Raw genomic sequence first — 22,418 nt, forward strand, 5'->3', positions numbered from 1 at the left:
AAGTGACTAGCATTTGGGTGCTCACTGTTTCGTTTTTCCCTATGTTGAACCATTCAATCATGTTTTCAACATATTTATGTTGGGATAAGTAAAGCTTTGCTATTTTCCTATCTTGATAAATCTCCATCCTAAAGATTTTCTTGGTTTCACCCAAATTTTTCTTATCAAACTCCTTGCTCAACTAAGCCTTCAAACTCTGAATCTCCTATTTATTCCTTCCCACAATCAACATGTTATCCACATACAACAAGTATAGGAATACTTCCTCACCATATAACCTGATGTAAAGTCAATATCTTACTCATATTGAGTGTATCCCATTGCCAACATGAACGAATCGAATCGCTTGTACCACTATCTTGTAGATTGCTTCAATTTGTAGAATGGCTTCATGAGGACAGACATGTAGTCTTCTTTTGCTTCCTTTATAAAATCTTCAGGCTACTTCATGTGATAACCTCTTCAAGCTCTCCATGTGTGAACATTGTGTTCACATTAAGCTGTTCTAATTCTATGTCATACTCTACTACCATTACATGCAACACCCAAATCATGTATGATTGAACACCAGAAAAATATCTCATTATAGTCAATCCCCTTCATCTAAGCATATCCTTTCTCCATGAGGTATGCCTTGTACTTCTTATTGTCCTTCTTTCTAAACAACCACTTGCATCTTATACCTTGCTTCTCCTTTGGAAGACCGGATCCCATGTCTCATTCTTTAAAGTAACTCATCTCTTCAATGATGACAATCATCAACGTGTTCCTGTCCTCGCTATCATATGCTTTTTTATAAGTGCTTGGATTGTCGCTCTTTAATATAATTAGAGCAAATGCTACATGTTCATCTTTGAAACTACACATGACTGGTGCCTTGTGGATCCTCCCTCATCATCCTTGTGCTACAAAATACTCTTGCTAGGGTTAAATCTCCTCACTATTTGTAGCTATCTGCTTGTCCACATTTGCATCTCCCTTCTAAGTTACATCATACCTTGAATATGCTTTGAGCAAGTTATCTCCACCTATATTGAATGATATTTCACTTTAAGTTATGAGATTTAGAAAGCAAGACCACTTTCATTATACATAGACTCCTCATCAAAAGTGATATCTCCACTAATGAAAGTGGTCTTGCTTTCTAAATCCCATAACTTAAATTCTTTAACACCCTTCAAAAACCCGATGAAATAGCACCTCCTTGACTCTGCATCCATTTTTCTCTTTTGTTTCTATACACTATAGAGTAGGCAGGGTATCCAAATGCTCTCAATGAATCATAACTGACTGGCTCTCCCGTTCAAACTTCTTTTCGGATCCAAAGATTCAAGGGGGTCGATCGTGAAGAATTGACTAAATAACATGCATGATTTATCACTTCTTCCTAAAAGCCCTTTGACAATCTGGATTGTAGTCTCATGCTTTTGCTCTCTCTATTAGTGTTTGATTATGCTCTGCTACTCCCATTCTATTATGGTTGCCCTGGCATTGTTAGTAGCTGTTGTATGCATTGTTCAACACAAAACTACTTGAACTCCATCGAGTTACCTCATTATTTGTCCTTATATACTTGAGCTATCACCCATCTGCTTCTCCATGGCCATCTTATACTCATTAAACTTTTGGCACACTTGAGATTTAATAGTTAGAAAATAAACGGATACCTTCCATGAGATATCATCGATGAACGTGAAGAAATATTCCGCACTACCTTTGGAGCTTCTAAATGCATGCCCTCATGGGTCAGTCAATAAGCCACTTATCTCATGCACTTATGTAGTAAAGCGCACCTTATGTTACTTTCCAATCATGCAAAACTTGCAAAATTGAAGCTTTCACTCTGTAATTCCTTTCAACAAAATCTATCTAAAGGCCCCTTTCATTCATATGCCCCATATGCATGTGCTAAAGCTTTGAGGTTTTTCCCACCTATTTCTCTATAGTCCCGATCAAAGCACCACTGATCACCATGCTCTGTATCAACCTGTACAAGGTCACCCTTCTCTCACCTTAGAGATATATTAGTGCACCCTTCATCACATTTAGTGTAGTGCCATCACCCCTGAACTCGCATCTCGTACTCTCAACTGATCCTAGAGAAATCATGGTCTTCAACTCTGGAACATGTTGTATGTTTCGCAGAGTTTATACCATCCCATTGTACATCATTACCTTAATATTGCCAACGCCAACCAATGTACAGTTGAGTTTTTCCCCATACCAATTGTTGCACAATTGCAACCCTCATGTATTTTAAACCACTCATAGTGAGGACATATACGACATGTGCACGCAAAATCAAGAATCCATATGTCAAAATACATTCCTACCGTAGATGCAGCAAACACATTGCAATCTTTGTCGATCTCCTCTGCTTCTAAAGCTATACTGGCTTGATCCGCTTATTCCTTGCTATTATTGGACAATTTTAGCTTTCATTCTAACATTGCTTGTATTTACTGTAGTCCTCATTTATATACCCTAGACTTTTGTAGAAGAAACAACCCATACCATCTTGAGAGAAAACCCTTGATTTGGATCTGGATCTATTTCCTCCTTGAATATTGTGTCTCCCTCTTTCCTTGACGATCAATAGGAAAGAAGCATTTGATTCTATTCTAGACTTCTTTATAATCATACTAGTTAGAAGAATAGTTGCCACCCCATCCATGTTGAGGGTGTCTCGTCCATAAATATGATTGTTGCCACCAAGTGCTCATATGAAACTAGGAGTGATGCGAGGACTTACTACTACTCCAAATTTACTCTTAGGCATTAAAAAAGTCATTTATAAGTTTATTGAAAGCATGTAACTAATTCATAAGTGGCCTACTCTCCGTCATACAAAGCTTGTAGAGTTGTTTCTTGACATAAAGCTTGTTAGACAGACTCTTCGTCATGTAGATACTTTCAAGCTTTTCTTGAACTCTTTTTCATCATTTATAACATTATCTCATACATGATTTGTTAAGCACGCTTCAATGCTGCCCGAAGTCCTAAGATCGAGATCATCCCAATCTTCATCATCTGTATATGCAACTTCCACCAACTTTCTCTTTGAGGCTTTCAATGTGCCTTCTTTCACTAAAAATGCCTTGACCCTCCTTTGTCAAAAATTGAAATCCCCTTGCCATTAAACCTCTCCACATTGTACTCATTTGAGATGTTGTTATAGTAGTCACCATGACATTCAATCCTTTTTCTACCTCTTTCTAAAATAACCTTATTAGTGCTATTTGATCTAGGATCGGATAAACCGATTAATCTTTGGCCCTAGTAGCAATTAATGGAGATCGATCTGAAATATAACCTTTCTTTTAGAGTTTTCTCTGGAAAATTGTTAGTGAAATAACAACTAAGCACAAATGAAAACAGCATGCAATCACAAAGCAAGTGATTTACATGGTTAGCAACTTGCCTACATCCACAAGAGCAGGGGAGGGGTTTCTTTACTTTATCGAGAAGAAGAATTACAAGAGCTCCCAAACCTTAGCTTACAAATTCTCACAAAAAATTAAACTCTCTTCTTCTCTGATCGGTTTAAAACCCTAACCTACTAGGAGAACCTTACTTATAGAGTTCTAATCGGATACAACAAGACTCGCCAAAAAATACATGAAAAACCCAAAGTACAGCTGAATTCATAGGGATAGTGTGCGCCTATCACACGGTACACATGCTCTGGACATGGATAGCGTGCGCTGACCTTACACTATCAAACCTCTAGACCTGAATTTTATGCCTCTGCATGTTTATGTTCAAGGATAGTACATCTATATTGCAACGCAGCAAACGCAGGTGCTAATAGGGACAAATCCATAATTGTTTAGGGGGAGGGGGGATTGGGGCAGTGCCAATCAAGCTTGTTATCAAATCAAAAGCTAATTAGCTAAGAAAAACTCGGCAGGCAATGTTGCATAGGTATGGGTACGGGACACGGCAAATTTGTAAAAAATAGGGTACGGGTGTTGTGCGCAGTGAAAATTTCGGCAGAGTTTCTGGTGCACAATAAGAGAGAAAGATCGATAAGAATTCTTGTTTCTCAAAGGGAACAAGAATCTGAAAGCCTAATATCCCATCAAAGTGGGATATTTGCTCTTCCTCTCGTCAGCTCTAGGACTGCGCGTCGAGGGATCCTAAAAAACTATTATAATGACCACAAACTCAAACAATCAATTTTACGTGGTTCGGCAAACTGCCTACGTCCACGGGGCAAGGAGGGAGGATCTACTATTATAGAGAAAAAGAATACAACTGGGTTTACAACTCTCACAATCTAAACCCTCGAATAGGCTCCTTGCTTTTCTTCACAAGAAAAGGTCAGCCTCCAAATACTTTTTCTCTCTCAAAAATCGGCACTTTCTTCCCTGCACAGCAATTTCTCCTCTGCCGAAAAATTACCCACAGCCGAAAGAAAACCTTGCACGAAGCCTGCTGTTCTCCCCCACTTTTGCACTGCCGAAAACTATCTGCCAAATTTTTCTTCCTTGCGCACTCGTACCTAGGGCACAAATAAATCTATTTATAGCTTCAAAGTTGTTTTCGGGTGGGCCTTGCTTTTGTCCGCTAAACAATATCCTCAAACACGGTTTCAAGAACTTCGTGGCCAATCTCTTCACGTGGGTTCCAAGAGCACGTGGGTTCTTCAATCTCATGACCTCTTATCCGCTGGACTTTGCAATTCTCCAAAGCTTGTGGCCCCCACAAGCATGCCGCCAACAATTCTCCACCTCGGTGAAGTTTTCCCAAAACCGAGCCGACACCGACCAAACCAAATGTCTCACTTGTTGTGTCCAGTACACCGTAAAACAATTCACGACAACCCAAATGAGAATGCAAACACTCTCCAAATGTCAGTATCAACTCACCAAATCGATCTCACCCCCATCAAAATCCAACCCGGCTGCATCATAAAGACTGTCTACGTATCCTCTTGTCCAAGGAATCAAGCCTCACGTAGTTCACCAAAATGGCCGCGAACGACCTCAATCCAATAGAAGAGTTCGCAACCCTTCTCCAATATCATCAATTATGCGGCTGATAGCACCTCCAATGACCTCAAACACCTCCACCTGAGGTGAACCAATGGCCATATCCAAACTATATCTATCAGCTGCACTCGAGTCAAAACCCAACTCATCATCTGCATCCGAATCTAAATGACTTCCACGCTGTGTCACCTCAGCTGGAATCCTAAATAATGCAGTATGATCTGGAGTAATCTTCACCCAATGTGGAGTAGCATCACTCTCACCCGCTGCGATACCTCTAAGGTCTGTCCAAAACTCTCCACCTGCTGAGAGTCAATTGGCTTCCTCATCGAAGCCTCAACCGAAGTGACACTACCAGACCTATCTTCTAAAAGAGTTTTACCTCCTATCACAGCAGTTGACAACTCTTTAATTGGATGACCCAAATATGTCGAAGCCTCGGTCCAGAAACTCTTCTTCAAACCATTGCTCGACCACAAACACCGATCCTCCTCCAGAAAGGCACGGTTCTCCAAATTTGTCACATTATCAAGTTGCCCCAAGATTTCCTTTCCAACGAAGTGTCTCGAAATGCCGTGAGCTCGGCTCTAATACAGAAACAGGTCCATCTTGTACCTCCCACCAGAATGGAGTACCTTCACCTTTCTGCCAATATCACACTTCTTCAATCTGTTGGATACTACTAGGACTTTCTCCAAAGGGGATTTGATTGCAACCCAAACACGCCTAGAACAGCCACCAACAAAGGAAACCAAACTTCTATTACCTCCCAATGATGCCCCCTTGGAAGGCCCCCAAACATCCACGTGAACTCCTCCAGAACGACCCTTAGCACGGTGAATAGAGGTGCCACACTTCACTTCGGTCTTCTTGCTCACATCAACATGTTCACTGGACTTCAAACTGCAGGTCTTTGCACCCTCTTTCAATCTATGCGAGGAATCAATACTAGAATGACCAAGCCCCAAATGCCGCAGTCTAGTCGAATCAACAGAAGTCGTCAGTTCTTCACCTGCCACTATACCTCCATTCAAGTAATACAGGTTATTTCTCCTGACACCCTTCATCAAAATACGAGAGTCTCTCGCAATCTCGAGAACCATGTCCTCAACACGAACCTTCAGACCCTCTCCAACCAAAGCTCCAATCGAGATCAAGTTCTTCCTCAAAGAAGGAACATATCTCACATCATTTATCTCCCTAACAGTCCCGTCAAACATCTTTATGCGAATTCTTCCTATCCCAAGGATCTGGCATGCACGGTTATCAGCCATGTACACCACACCACTATCCACCAGCTTCTCAAAACTGGAGAACCATTCCCTTCTAGGGCACACATGATAGGTCGCACCACTATCCAACATCCATTCAGATTCCTCCGAATAGCTATCTGTAGGACTGATAGAAAGCGAATAAATAGAAGAGTCAGAATTATTACCATCCGATACGATATTTGCTTCTGATGATGGCTGCTTCCCTTTCCCCTTCTGCTTATTCTTCATCCATTCGTCGAGCTTTGGGCAGTCTTTCTTCCAATGACCAGTCTCCTTGCACCAAGCACACTGATCTTTTCCTACTCTAGACTGTGACTTCCAATTCTTTCGGTTTGGACCCTTCCCTCTTGCGACCAACGCCTCCGCTACCGGCTCAACCGAAGCCTCCTTATCCTTCTTTCGAAGCTGATAATTCACAAGTGCAGCGGTGACCTCACTATACGAAAGTGATGCCTTCCCATTAATCAGAGTAAGAACGAAGGTCTCATATTCCTCGTCGGGCAAGGAACTCAACAACAGCAACGCCTTGTCCTCATCTTCAATCTTACTATACGAAAGGGATGCCTTCCCATTAATAAGAGTAAGGACGAAGGTCTCATATTCCTCGTCGGGCAAGGAACTCAATAGCAACAACGCCTTGTCCTCATCTTCAATTATAACATCCACGTTCGCCAAATCCGCAAGAAGCTTAGTGTAGTGGTTCATGTGATCTGTAATGGAGGTTCCCTTCTTCAATTGGAAACGATAAAGCCTCCTCTTCAAATGTAATCGATTTTCCACACTCTTGGTCAAATACTTGCTTTCGAGAATCTCCCAAATCTTCTTCGCAGAAGTCTCATTCATCACATCATATTTTAGATCTTGAGTCAAACAAGACCTAATCACACTACACGCCGTTCGATTCATCTTCTTCCAAACCTTCTCTTCAATCTCATCTGGCTTGTCATCTAACTCCAATGTATCCTCCAAATTCTGCGCGTTCAGCGCATCCAAAACCTCGCATCTCCATAATCCAAAGTTGTTTGTGCCATTAAATTTCTCCACATCTATCTTCATAGAGTGGATATTCAAACTCTGAATAGTCTTCACGCCAGAAGAACCCCCCTCGACTCCCGAAGCACCTTCTTTCCCCGACATCTTACGCACCAACGAACAAAGAATAGATCCAAAACTGAAAGATAGAGTATTTACCAAAAGATCTCACCTTTATCACCAAACGAAGCCCTAGATGAACTTCCAAAGCGATCTACTCCTCCAAATAGCCCAAGCGTAGCCCGAGATCTGATACCACTTGTTGTGCGCAGCGAAAATTTCGGCAGCACTTTGGCAGCACAACAAGAGAGATTAGATCGATAAGAATTCCCGTCTCACCAAGGAAACAAGAATCTGAAGCGGATATCTCAACCAAGTGAGATATCGGCTCTTCCTCTCATCAGTTCTAGGACTGACCTACTATTATAGAGAAAAAGAATACAAATGGGTTTACAACTCTCACAATCTAAACCCTCAAATAGGCTCCTTGCTTTTCTTCACAAGAAAAGGTCAGCCTCCAAATACTTTTTCTCTCTCAAAAATCGGCACTTTCTTCCCTGCACAGCAATTTCTCCTTTGTCGAAAAATTACCCACAGCCGAAAGAAAACCTTGCACGAAGGCTGCTGTTCTCCCCCACTTTTGCACTGCCGAAAACTATCTGCCAAATTTTTCTTCCTTGCGCACTCGTACCTAGGGCACAAATAAATCTATTTATAGCTTCAAAGTTGTTTTCGGGTGGGCCTTGCTTTTGTCCGCTAAACAATATCCTCAAACACGGTTTCCAGAACTTCGTGGCCAATCTCTTCACGTGGGTTCCAATATATATATATATATATATATAATTAACAATTATATTAACTATAGCAATTTTATTATGTTTAATTTCAAATTGTGAAATAAGCTCACTCCTTAAACCCAAACCCAAACGGGCCAAACCCAAACCCAAACCCTAGATCCCTCTAACAAAAAGAAAAAAAGAAAACCCTACATGCCATTTTTCTCCACACCGCCACGAGACTATCCAGACATCGGCGCCTCTCCTCTCTCCTCCTTCAGATCACTCTAATGAGATCGGCTCCTCTCTCCCTCCTCTCTCCTCCTTCAGATCTGTGACTCCAAGTGGATTCTTGGGCTTGAGTTCACTGTTCTCCCTCGAAGCTAGTCGTTCACTCCTCCCTCGAATCTCGTCGCCGACTCCTCCCTCGTATCTCGTCGCCGACTCCTCCCTCGTATCTCATCGCCAAATCCTCCCTCGATTCTCGTTGTCGGCTCCCCCCTTGACGCTCGTCATCCCTTGAAGCTCGCTGTCCCTCTAAGATCGTCGTTTACTCCTCCCTCAACTGTCTTCCCTCCTCCAGGTTTGTAGCTTTTCCCTCTCACTCTTGAAATCACCGTGTCCCTGCCGTTTGGGTACGGATCCGCACCCAAAACATACCCGACACGGGTACAAGACCAATTTGATCGTGTCGGGGTAACATAGTCGGTAGGTTATATTTACATAGAAATAATAAAAAATTATTTATCTTTCAGATGTTTATGTTATATATATCATTAAAGAAATAAATAAAAATCAAACAACGTAGAAATAAATTTAAGAAGTTCAATTCTAATAAAAAATGTACACTGCTACAAAGGAATAACAAGGACTGAATGAGAGACACCTTGAGATCACTACGAGGCTCCTTAAGCTTCACAATTTTCTTTGTCGATAAAGGGACATCCAATTCATTCTCTAATCTAGCTAGAAGTAAACCCCAAAAAAAAAAGATTTCAGGTCCAAATCATTCAGTCCCATCACTGTCCAGATATTTCACACTGTTTCCAGTCCCATCACTGTGCACCCTCCCCCACCCACTAGGTTCTGGCTTTTATATTGTACTAGTGTGCACCCCGTGCAAAGTAGTGTGCATCATGTGCAAAGCACGACTCCCTTTTTTTTAAGCACGAAATTTTAAACTTGTCACCCTCTAAGTTTTAATACATTTGATTAATTATTGTATATTTAAAATTAGATTCATATCTACTCATCTATACTTAAAAATTATATCTACATTTAATTTAAAAATTATATTACTCCTCTATACTTAAAAAAGATCCTAGTTTTAATACATTTAATTTGCTTTAGTGTTTAGGATATAGTAAAATACTGTAGTACGAATAGTAACTTCAAGTTTGGATGAGCATATTCGATTTACTGTTTATGCTACAGTAAATTTACAGTAGCACGAATAATAACTTCCCGTGGAGATGACTAGATTTGGTTCACTATTTATGCTACAGTATTTACTGTACCGTAAACAGTATTCTCTGGATTCTCATTTAAGTATGGAAAAAAAGTAGATGTATGGAATAAGCAACTTCTCCCAGATTCTCATGAGATGACCTTTTTTTATAGTTTACTAGGCATGATCTATTTCTCGATAAGCTAGATTTTGGATAACAAAGCAATTAAAACAAAAGTATGGACGTATTTGGTTATCAATTTATCGTTTGGTTTCAGGGTTATTTAGTTGGCAATCCGATCACTGGTGAAGCTGTTGATTTCAATTCTCGGGTCGAATTTGCACATGCAATGGGCATCATTTCAGATGAGCATTACGAGGTATTGTCACTTAATGCAAAGAGAAATGTAGTCATAATGCCACCTATCAAACTCTCAAAGCATGTATCGTCCTTTGTATATCATTTTTTTTTGTTAATATATAATCTTGTTTGTCAGGTGATACGTGAACGTTGTGAAGGAGAGGATTACAGTAATCGTAATCCCCTCAACTTAATATGCACCTCAGCTCTTAATAGATTTGAGATGGTGAGCGCCTTGTACGGTCTAATTTACGTCTTGTCAAGTAGTAATTCATTTCTCATGTATGCAGATCGGAGCCGAACTATTCAGAGACTATATTTTGGATCCCAAATGTCCTAAAGATTATCCTCAAAGAAAACAAATGTTTGGTGGTAGGTATTTACAGGATAAGCATTCAAAGATCCTCCCACCGCAAGAAGTGTTTCCTGATTTGAAGTGTAGAGTAAGTCAAATAACTTTTTTCACAATTATTAGATTGGGTTGCTTATCGAAAATCACTCCTAACTTGGCGCTATTTCACATTACCATCCTTAATTACCTGAGTTTCAGGAAAACCACCCCTATGTACCACAGTCCATCAACATATAACCACTCATGCCTTTTTCCATCCAATTTTCCATCCGAAAAGTCTATAGTTTGATGGAACCTCTTAGCCTCTATTTTGAGCATTTGCCTAATTTTGATATTGTTTAGTAACAAACACTATATTGTGGTGGATGATACTTCATATTCTTGTGATTGTGTAATCTTTGATGTTGTGGTTACATCAATGGTGCCACTGAAAAATTTCTACGGGTATGGTTACTTCAACATTTTGGCTTTGTTCCGTCACAAACGGGACTAATGTAACGTATAAAATCTTAGGATATCAAGGGGGTAACATGAAATAGGAGTAAGTTCGGGGTGGCTACCTTTCAAAACTGCTATCAAATATAGCACATACCGCCAACTTCATCATTGACTAATATGACAGAACTTTTTTTGCAGACATACCCTTATTTTCTATCCTACTTTTGGGCAAATGATTACAACACCAGAGAGGCCCTCCATGTCAAGAAGGTGCGCCAAAAATCATGGTTTTGGACTTATTTGTTTATTTGGTTATGTAGACAACTGATATATGAAAACTTACATGATATGATGCACATTGATAGGTTGCTATATACTTCAATGCGTTCATCTATTATAATCTTTTAAAAGAATAATTGAAATATAAAATTTTCTCTTTTATTTTCTTTTTTTAGGTAGATGAAAATTTTTATTAACCAATTGGAAAATTGCGTATACGCTCTCAAAGGCATCCCTGGTAATTACAAGCAATGCTTAAAAACAAATAAGCAAAAGGACATCAAAATTGAGGATCAGTTACAAATCATCCCAATTTCTAATGCAAGGAAATTATGCTATTGCAAAACCCTTGCGATAACATCAATCTTCATCTGATGAACAATAACAATAGGACTGCATGCAACCTGTTGAAAACTTCAACAGTTCCTCTTCTTCCAAAAGTGATGCATTGTTGCTGCTAAAGAGGACAAAGGAAATTCTAACCTGTTGGGGGCGAGAGACGCCCACACCGCCGCGGAAGCTAATTAATCCTGAGAGAAAACAACCCTAGCTTAAGTTTATGCCAAACTCAAACTAACCAACACAAGCAATAACGAATACACAGATAAAATAATAAGTAAATGAGATAAGAAATAGATTACGTGGTTCGGCAAACTTGCCTACGTCCACGGGAGCCGCACAAATAATTTCTTATTTAACCATAAAAAATTACAAAGCTTGTAAAAGAGAGAATCTCAAACTTGAGATCTCTCACAACAACTCTTCACTATAGTAAATGTTTGCTACAGGACTTGTGCAATTTTTTTTCACCGAAAAATTCACTTCTTAAACTCTTGAGAAGTGTCGCCGCCACAGAGAAGAAATTCTCCTCTGTTAAAATCACGAGTTGAGCTCCACTTCATCTAGTGAACATGGTTTCCCTTTTATAGGGAAACCCTAGGGCAGTTTGTGCAATCCAGCTGGATCCCACCCACGCAGGCGAGCACCAAGGCCCTGCAGGCGACATCTCGTTCCGCAGGCGAACTTTCCTCATCGCATGTCCAAAGCCCGCATGCGAGCTTTCCTCCAAAGCCCTTCATGCAAGATATGGCTCCGTAGGCGAGCTCCTCGAACTCCACTGCTACAGGCGAGGCTTCGTTGCCTCTCCAAAGCCCACAGGTAAGGTCCAAGGCAAAGCAGGTGAGGTCCATCATCGATTCGCCCTCACCTATCCCGCCGTCGCCGTCGAGGTCCGCCGCCGTTCGCTACCTCAGTCTCTGACGAGATCGTTGCCGTCACCGTCAAAGTCAGTTCTCTTGAATTCTCCACCTCGTCCATTATTTGACGAACCTTAAATTTTGGACGAACACCAGAAGAACACTGCGGACACTAAACCAGGCCAAACCAGCTGCACCATTATACCATGGTTGCCTACGTATCCTCTGACTAGGATCAAGCTAATCGTAGTTCCGCAATTTCCCTGTTGGGTAGATCAACACGGGCTGATATGGAGCAAGTTCAGACAATATTAAAACTTGCTACCTATCACCACCTTGGTCAACATGTCTGCTCGATTCTCATTCGTGTGCACCTTCATGAGAAAATATCACATTCCTCTATGACACCCCGCACAAATGATACCTGACATCAATATGCTTGGTACGAGCATGCTGAACTTGATTCTTAGTCAAATAAATTACACTCTGACTATCGCACCACAAGTTTACGCAATCCTGCTCAATCCTCAAATTTTCTAACAGACCACACAACCACAATACTTCCTTCACTCCCTCTGTCATGGCCATATACTCAGCCTCTATAGTAGAAAGTGCCACTGTAGCCTGTAGCATCGATCGCCAACTAACTGGAACGCCATGTATTCTGAATACATAACCAGTAGTAGATCGTCATCTGTCTAGATCACGCGCATAATCTGAGTTCACAAACCCATCAATCTGACATGTATCTCCACCAAAACATAGACTCGTATCCGCGGTACCTTTCAAGTACATTAGGACCCATTTTACCGCTTCCCAGTGCGTCTTTTCCAGATTCACCATGAATCTGCTGACCACACTAACCGTCTGTGAAATATCTGGACGTGTACACGTTTCATGTGTGTCTTCTCTTCCGCTATAGTGGAAGATTGTTTACCCGAGAGCTTGAAATGTGGGGCCAATGGAGTCACCACGGACTTAGTACTTTGCATCCCAAACCTCGCGATCACCTACTCTATATAGCCCTTCTGACTCAAGAACAATCACCGATTCGTCCGCTCTCTTCTAATCTCCATACCCAGTATTTTCTTAGCAGCGCTCATATCCTTCATCTCGAACTCTTTACCAAGTTGAGATTTTAGTCTATCTATCTCCACATTGTTCTTCGATGCAATAAGCATGTCATCCACATACAAAATAAGATAGATATAATTACCTCCACGAAGCTTCCGAATATAAATACAACAGTCATAATCGCTTCTGGAGAACTCATGCTTTAGCATGAAGGAGTCAAATCGCTTGTACCACTGCCGAGGAGATTGCTTCAATCCATATAGTGATTTCCTCAAGTGACATACTTGATTCTCCTTATCCTCAACCTTGTAACCCTCAGGCTGATGCATATAGATATCCTCATCCAAGTCTCTGTGCAAGAAGGCCATTTTGACATCAAGTTGTTCCAGCTCAAGATCACTATGAGCAACAATACTCAATAGCACTCGAATAGATGTGTGTTTTACCACCGGATAAAAGATCTCATTGTAATCCACACCTTCTCTTTGTGCAAACCCCTTAGCCACTAGCCTAGCCTTGTACCTTGTACCGTCGAGCTCGGAAGGATCCTCCTTTCTCTTGTACACCCACTTACAACCTATAGCTTTCTTCCCTACGGGCAATGGGATCACCTCCCATGTTTGGTTCTTTCGGAGAGATTCCATCTCTTCCTCCATCGCAGCCAACCAACTCTCGCTATCCTTGTCTCGAATAACTTCTTTGAAGGTGACCGGCTCATCATCCTCCACCGAGAGTGCGTATTCAACCAAATTTACTTGCCCATAATGCTTCAGAGGCTAATCTAACCCCAGCTTCTGAACCTGCTTGTATGCTCGCCTTAGCCTAGTGGAAGCCAAATTATCTTCGAGCTGTTGTTGTTGTAATGCTTGTACATTTTCTTGTTGAACCTCCTCTTGTTCAAGCTCATCATCTTCATGATTCTTCACTTGAACATGACTAAAACCTGATTGGTCTTTAGGTTCTATCTCAATAACCTGGGACTTAGAGGTCCCAACAGTCCCAACACCACCATTCTTGAATGCCTTGACAATCATGGATATCTCATCAAAGGTTACATCCCTGCTGATCATGAACTTGGAATCTTCTGTACACCAAAGATGATAACCTTTTACACCCTTTGCATATCCCAAGAATATTGCTTTCTTGGCCCTCGCGTTAAGCTTTCCCTCGTTGATGTGATAGTAGGCGGTACATTTGAAAATCCTGAGTCTATCGTAATCTGCATGCTCACCTGACCATACCCGATAATGTGTATCACCATCCAATGTCGAATGTGGAGAACGGTTCACTATATAACAAGCTGTAGCAACCGCTTCTGCCCATCATTCCTTGCCCAAACTAGCATATGATCGCATACTCACTGCTTTCTCTCATAGTGTTTGGTTCAGTCTCTCCGCAATCCTATTTTGCTGTGGTGTAGATCTAACTATCCAGTGTCTGACAATACCCTCCTGATCACAGAACTCCTTAAAGGCACCATCTGTATACTCTGTACCGTTGTCAGATCTTAATGTCTTCAATTTCTTTCCTATCCTGTTCTCAACCCTCGCCTTCCACTTCTTGAATGTCTCGAATACCTCATTTTTATGCTTCTGAAAATAAATCCAAGCATACCTTGAATGATCATCTATGAACGATACAAAATACCTAGAACCACCCTTGGAAGTTGTCTAAGCCGGACCCCAAACATCCGTGTGCATATAATCTAGTACACCTCTGCTCTTGTGATTGCTTTTTAAGAACTGGACCTTGTGCGCCTTTCCATACACACAATCCTCGTAAAAATCCATGCAAGGTTTCTTCAGCTTCTTCAGCAGACCCTTCTTACAAAGCAGATCTAGACCCTTCTCTGATATGTGCCCAAGTTGCCCATGCTATAACCGTATGTGCTCACATGGGTCTCCACCACTTCCATCAGTTCCAACAGCTGCATCTCCTATCACCATCGTACCCAAGAGAGTATATAGGTTACCGTGACGAATGCCCTTCATCGCTACTAAGAAACCCCGAACAACCCTCTTTATTTCGTTCTCTGTTACAATCTTGCAACCCACGGAGTCTAAAGCACCAACTTAGATAAGATTCTTCCGCATGTCGGGAATGTGCCTAACATCCGTTAAGGTTCGAACCACTTCATCATGCATCTTGATCTTGATATCACCTAGCCCTATAGTTTTACAAGCATGCATGGTTGTTCCCCATCAATACGGTTCCACCATAATGCTCCTGTAGGTAGTAAATCACTTCCTATTTGGACACATGTGGTAAGAGCAACCAGAATCAAGTATCCACTTCCCGAAGGTATCCTCACCACCCGTGACGACATAACAAGTATACAATTTGGATTTTAAATAGATCCGGTTCATTATACTCTTCATCATGAAGGTGCTTTCTAACTTTAACCACACGCCCGCAGCCGTTATCTCTCCATCTACTAAGAAAGCTATATCCCTTTCAAGGCAAAGGATAATTGACGCCCGTGCTTCCAGATCCAGCTCGTCCCAATCATCATCAGACATATCCTTGTGCTTCTTCTCTTTTTCCGCCAAAGCCTTGTGCAATTTCTGTGAAATCAGCGAGTTTTTCATCTGCATCCTCCAATAGGAAAAATCATTCTTTCCATTGAATTTCTCGATCTCATACTTTCCCACTTTAACTGTTTTACTTGTAGACGTCATTCTCCGCTTGTATTAATAAATCCAATTCTCTCAGGACTTTCAATAAATACCTTGTGTGCACCACACAATAACCAAGCACCAACTCAAATTGGAAATTCAACCACCACTAATCTGAATAAGCGCTCTGATACCAATTGTTGGGGGCGAGAGACGCTCACATCGCCGCGGAAGCTAATTAATCCTAAGAGAAAACAACCCTAGCTTAATTTTATGCCAAACTCAAACTAACCAACACATGTAATAACGAATACACAGATAAAACAATAATTAAATGAGACGAGACAACAGATTTATGTGGTTCGGCAAACTTGCCTACGTCCACTGGAGCCGCACAAATAATTTCTTATTTAACCACAAGAAATTACAAAGCTTGTAAAAGAGAGAATCTCAAACTTGAGATCTCTCACAACAATAACTCTTCACTGTAGTAAATATTTGCTACAGGACTTATGCAATTTCTCTTCACCAAAAAATTCACTTCTTAAACTCTTGAGAAGTGTCGCCGCCACAGAGAAGAAATTCTCCTCTGTTAAAATCGTGAGTTAAGCTCCACTTCATCTCATGAATAGGGTTACCCTTTTATAGGGAAACCCTAGGGCAGTTTGTGCGATCCAACTAGATCCCACCCACGCAGGCAAGCACCAAGGCCCTACAAGCGACATCTCGCTCCGCAGGCGAGTTTTCCTCATCGCCTATCCAAAGCCCATAGTCGAGCTTTCCTCCAAAGCCCTGCAGGCAAGATCTGGCTCCGTAGGCGAGCTCCTCGAATTCCACCGCTACAAGCGAGGCTTCGTCGCCTCTCCAAAGCCCGCAGGCAAGGTCCGACGCAAAGCAGGTGAGGTCCATCATCGATTCGCCCTCCCCTCTCCCCGTTGTTGCCGTTGAGGTCCGTCACCGTTCGCTGCCTCCATCTCCGACGATATCGTCGCCATCGCCGTTGAGGTCAATTCTCTTCATAACCTTCATGGACTTACGCTTCCTCTATTAATACAACCACTCAATCTCTCTCCCCCAACCTATGGGATCCCTTTCTATCTGCAACCACTCCATTATTTTCTTCCAAACAAATGCAGCAAATGAACAAATGAAAAATAAATGATCAAAATCCCCCACCCCATGATTGTAGAGCCCACAGGCACTCGTCTGTGGCACTTCAAATTTGACATGTCTTCTCCAATAGAAGTAATCCATCCATGTGGAAACCGCGATTAAGGTCGTTAGGATTTTTTCTGTGAAAGATGTTGAGTGTTGAAGGGGGTCTCCTAAGTGCTCTAATACTTAGGGAGGCTTTTGTGACAATTTGAAAGTTAAGGGGGTCATCAGAAGGAAAACCCAAACTTCAGAGTGATTTTCTAAAATTTATTCATCGATACCCATCCCGCAATTCAAAGTTCAAACCAAGAAACCAGTGATTAGTGACATATGTCGAGAACTATAAATTTGCAACCCATGACTAGAAACATATACTAAGAATGAAGTATTTGATAGTGTTATCAATGATGCGATTATGTACTTTTTTACATATTATGAAAACAAATTTTACCAAGACATTTGGCGTAGTTACCTCAATCAATACAGGAGCATAAGCTAATATTTCATGTCGAGCAGTAACCTTTGACAAGCACAAACGGCTACACAAATTTAAATTCTGTTGTGCGCGGCGGAAGCCTCGAAGAGACATGCATAAGAACAAGAGATAAATCACAACTAATAAGCCAAACACAATACCACAGCAAGACAACGAGTTTAACGTGGTTCGGAAAGTTGCCTACGTCCACGGGGCAATGAGGGGGGAGTTCTTACTATTAGAAATCAAGAGAATACAAATAGAGTTACAAATCTCACCTATCAAACCCTAAAACAAAGCTCTAGATCTCTCACAAATCTTTCACAATTGGATGCAGCAATCCTCTCCCAAAAACTGATCAAAAACGTTCTTTCTTCCTAACTACAGCTCCACTTTCTTTTTCCACTCCACAAAAATATTCAGGACCTGATGTTTATGCTTCATAGGGTATATCCAATTCCTCCTGGAATAATCATCAATTAAAGTGACAAAATAATTGGCCCCACCAAGAGATGTGTTCTTGGAAGGACCCAAAATATCTGTGTGAATATAATCCAATGTACCTCGGGTGTTGTGAACAGCGGTGCCAAATTTTACTCTAGTCTTCTTTCCAAGTACACAATGCTCACACAGCTCCATCTTACAGGTCTTAGCACCTTTCAATAGCCCCTATTTTTTCAATGACTATAGGATTTATCACCTGTGTGTCCAAGTCTCATGTTCTATAAAGTGATAGTGTCCTTCTCTGTAGTGATAGAAGCTGCCAGACCTCCTGTAACTATCTTGCCCTTCAAGTAGTATAGGTTGTTTTTCCTGACACCTCACATCACCACCATAGAACCCTTCGTGACCTTCATTGTAGCATCCTCTAAGATCACTCTATATTTAGCTGCCTCCAAAGTCCCAAGAGAAATAATGTTCTTCGTCAACTGCGACACGAACCTCACTTCCTTCAACTCCCTAATCACTCCGTCATGCATCCTAATCCGGACTGAACCAATACCACCAATAGGGAATACGTGGTTATTACCCATAAGAACGACATCCCATTTTTCCAACTCCTCAAAGCTGGAGAACCAATCCCTCCTAGGGTCAATGTGATATGTAGCTCCCGAATCTATCATCCACTCCGTAGAATCAGCATAGCAAACTGACGGTAGTGCAGGGCACGAATAGCCCGAAGAATCTGAATCTGAATGCTCATCAATAGCTTTTGTAACATTCACTTCTGAAGCTTGTACAGCTTTTCCCTTGTTCTTCCTGGTTTTTTCCTTCCACTTTGGGCAGTCAATCTTTCAATGTCCTTCTTCTTTATAATACCGACATTGGTTTCTACCAACACTCTTATAGGCACTCCTATTCTTTGACTTTGAGCAGTTGAACTGGCGGCGGTTTGGATCTCGGCCTCGAACAGCTAATGCATCTCCCGATGCCTTCTCGGAGGGTTCACCATCACTCTTCCTCAACTCATAATTCACCAAAGCTGAGGTTACCTCCTTGTAGCTAACAGTAGTTCTTTCATTGATCATAGTTAGAACGAACGTACCATAATCATCTTCCAGCAACGAACACAAAAGTAACATCGTCTTGTCTTCATCCTCAACCATGATATCCACATTGGTCATATCTGAAAGTAGCTTCATGAAATTGTTGACATTCTCCCTGATGGAAACTCACCTCTTCATCTTGAACTGGTAAAACCTATTCTTCAAGTAAAGCCAATTCTCAATGCTCTTAGTAAGATACTTCTCATTGAGTGTTTCCCACATTCTCTTCGCCGACATCGCATTCATAACATCATAAATAAGATCCGGCGTCAAGCATGACCGAATAACTCCACAAGCCCTACTATTCATCTTCTTCTAAACCTTATCCTCCATGTCTTCGGGTTTCTCTTGTAACTCAAGAGTCTCCTCCAAATTCTGTGCATCCAAGGCGTCCATCACTTGACACCTCCACAATCCGAAATTAATCTTACCGTCGAACTTCGGAACATCAATCTTCGTATTATTGATGCTCAGACTCTGTATTGCCTTTGTAAGAGAAGAACCTGATGTGCTTGCTTCTCCCATGTTGTCGATCTAACTCTTCAGATAGGAATTCTTCACTGAATCCTTCGAACAAGCCTGAAGCTCTGATACCAATTGTTGGCGCGGCGGAAGCCTCGAAGCGACACGAACAAGAACAAGAGATAATTCACAACTAATAAGTCAAACACAGTACCACAGCAAGACAACGAGTTTAACGTGGTTCGGCAAGTTGCCTAAGACCACGGGGCAAGGGGGGGGGGGAGTTCTTACTATTAGAAATTAAGAGAATACAAATAGAGTTACAAATCTCACCTATCAAACCCTAAAACAGAGCTCTAGATCTCTCATAAATTCAACCTAGGCTGTTTTGCATCCAAATAGGGAAAGCTCGGCTATCAGATTTCTCCACACTAAGATCATCAAACCATGGCCATAACAAAATAGGTCAATACGCTCCTTAGTTCTTACTATTAGAAATTAAGAGAATACAAATAGAGTTACAAATCTCACCTATCAAACCCTAAAACAGAGCTCTAGATCTCTCATAAATTCAACCTAGGCTGTTTTGCATCCAAATAGGGAAAGCTCGGCTATCAGATTTCTCCACACTAAGATCATCAAACCATGGCCATAACAAAATAGGTCAATACGCTCCTTCAGTAAGAAAACTATCTCTCTCTCTCTCTCCTTCTTTTTCAAAATATTGAAATAAATAAATCTCAGATTTGGGGAGCATAATCTTCAGCAATGCAATTTTCTTCCAGTGTTGTCCCACACAGTGCTTGTCAAAGGTTACTGCTAAAAAATCTAATCCTCCGCTAAGCATGGTTACCCCTAAAAAATCTCCGCTAAGCATCCTCTACTGAACCATCCTCTTCAATCTAATCTTCTCAGCACTACGCACTCCACTCCCCAAATCAACCACTTCATCTTCACCATCAACTTCATCAGTCAAGGTTTGTATGCGCTAACAAAATTGTTGGGTGGTAATAAGTAGGCCAGCAGCTAAACCCCACGTAGTACATTGTATCTGCAATTAACTCTGTAACCTTATACAATGATTTATAAACTTAATTTCTTCACAAAATTAATATTTCTAACTTAGTTTCACGAGAAGCAGGGAACCGTGGAAGAATGGGTTAGGTGCAATTATAGCCTTGCTTATACCCAGAATGTCAAAAGCTCAGTAGCATATCATCTCAATCTAACCATGAAAGGGTACCGAGCATTGGTATACAGGTAAAACTATAGACCGCATAATGCATTATAACTTTAATCTATGGCGATTTACCGCATTAATTCTTTCGGTCTACATAGTGGCGATCATGACATGACTATACCATTTATGGGTACACAAGCGTGGATTCGATCTCTCAGCTATTCTATTGTCGATGATTGGCGCTCTTGGCATGTGGATGGCCAAGTTGCTGGGTATGTAATAAATTCTCCCTAGCAATCACATGAACTTGAGTCTCAAATTATGACTTTTGACTATTGTTTTTTTTTTTTTGCCCCTTGCCTATCAGATACACGAGAAAGTACTCTCATAATTTGACGTTTGCAACAGTGAAGGTGAGGAGTTTGTATTTATCGATTGCGTATTAAATTTGAATTCTTATGAAGAGTTCATGTCTCTTTGGTAATGCAGAATGCTGGTCACACGGCCGCAGAGTACCAACCCAAGAATTGCCTGATTATGTTTGATAACTGGATTTCCTACGGGTCTCTATGATATACTCCCAAATGATATGGAAGAAGAAATGTGTAACTGTCGTTTATAAATTTAAATTTCTTCCATAGGAAGTTTATGTACTCTTAGTACTCGTGTGGAAACAAACATTGGGAATAAAAATCTCCTTTCTTTTTATTTTGTTAATTTTTTTTTCTGAATAATTTAAGCTTAATACACGCAGCTTGCTCCATGTGGTAAATTATATACTATGGCATCTACCTCTATGATCTGTTTCAATATATTTTCCGTGAATTATTAAAATTCTCTTATTGTAAACTAAAATAGATTTGTTTGTTTTAGTAAAGTATCATGAATTTTTCTAAAAGATAAAATTTTAAAATAGATCAATTTATCACTTAATTAGAAAAGTAGACCGAAAAAATATTTAATTAGCAAAATATCAGCCCCCAAAACAACTACTTTGTACCCACGAAAGCTTCTAAACCGCAAACCAGAACCTCTTAGCCAATATCAGACCTTCACCTATGGTGCAGCAAATTGCAATTCCTCACCCACAACTAACCATAACTTCACCTAAGCTAGGGGTGGGCGTGGGCTGGGCCGGTTCGGGCCCGTGACCCGACCCATCGGGTTCAAGTCCGGGCCTGGACTGACTCGGGCCGCCCGGGTCAAAGTGGGCAGTGCCTATTTCTCTGATCTAGGGTCTGTGATTGGACCCAGCCCTGCCCATGACCCGCCTAAGGGTACGTCGGGTCGGACATAGCCCGCGACCCACGGGTCGTGGTTCGACCCGTGGGTTTTAACTTTTTTCTTTTTTCTTTTTAATTTATAAACTATATTAATTTTATTTTTAATCTATTAAATTATTAGTTAATGGCTGGATATCATTTGAGTTTTTTAGAGTGATTGAGTTTCTGAGGGATGTTATCAGTCGCACCAAGCATATAGCTCGATATCATTTGAACTTTTGGCTGGGTCATGGGTGGGTTCGGTGGACATCTCTACTTTGTGCTTGTTCCAGATGACTGTGTCGAGATGTGACGATTAGAGATGTGCCTTCTTAGCTCTTCTTTGATGGGTGGAGAACCGTTTTCTTGACTGTCGAAGAAGAGTGGGAGAAGGACTTATCATTTACGTGATACAAGTACAACGCATTATTTTCTTTCTTGTTATTTGTAAGAGTTTGTGCAAGGATAGTTAGAAGTCGGTAGTTAAGCTTTGATTAAT

At 41.1% G+C, this 22,418-nt stretch overlaps 1 protein-coding gene across 1 annotated transcript in view; it reads left to right on the forward strand.

Annotated features, from left to right (window-relative positions):
* The window catches only part of LOC109823789 (serine carboxypeptidase-like 1), a 40,453-nt gene extending 19,079 nt beyond the window's left edge, over positions 1-21,374 (forward strand). Inside the window, exons 7-14 of the mRNA XM_020390165.1 lie at positions 9,802-9,903; positions 10,021-10,110; positions 10,175-10,327; positions 10,873-10,944; positions 20,619-20,737; positions 20,816-20,929; positions 21,025-21,070; positions 21,147-21,374. Of these exons, the coding sequence (XP_020245754.1) occupies positions 9,802-9,903; positions 10,021-10,110; positions 10,175-10,327; positions 10,873-10,944; positions 20,619-20,737; positions 20,816-20,929; positions 21,025-21,070; positions 21,147-21,230 (780 nt within the window). The 3' untranslated portion in view covers positions 21,231-21,374. The remainder of the gene's footprint in view (positions 1-9,801; positions 9,904-10,020; positions 10,111-10,174; positions 10,328-10,872; positions 10,945-20,618; positions 20,738-20,815; positions 20,930-21,024; positions 21,071-21,146) is intronic.

The sequence above is a fragment of the Asparagus officinalis genome, chromosome 9 (genome assembly GCF_001876935.1).
Source record: "Asparagus officinalis chromosome 9, Aspof.V1, whole genome shotgun sequence".
NCBI classification, from domain to species: domain Eukaryota; kingdom Viridiplantae; phylum Streptophyta; class Magnoliopsida; order Asparagales; family Asparagaceae; genus Asparagus; species Asparagus officinalis.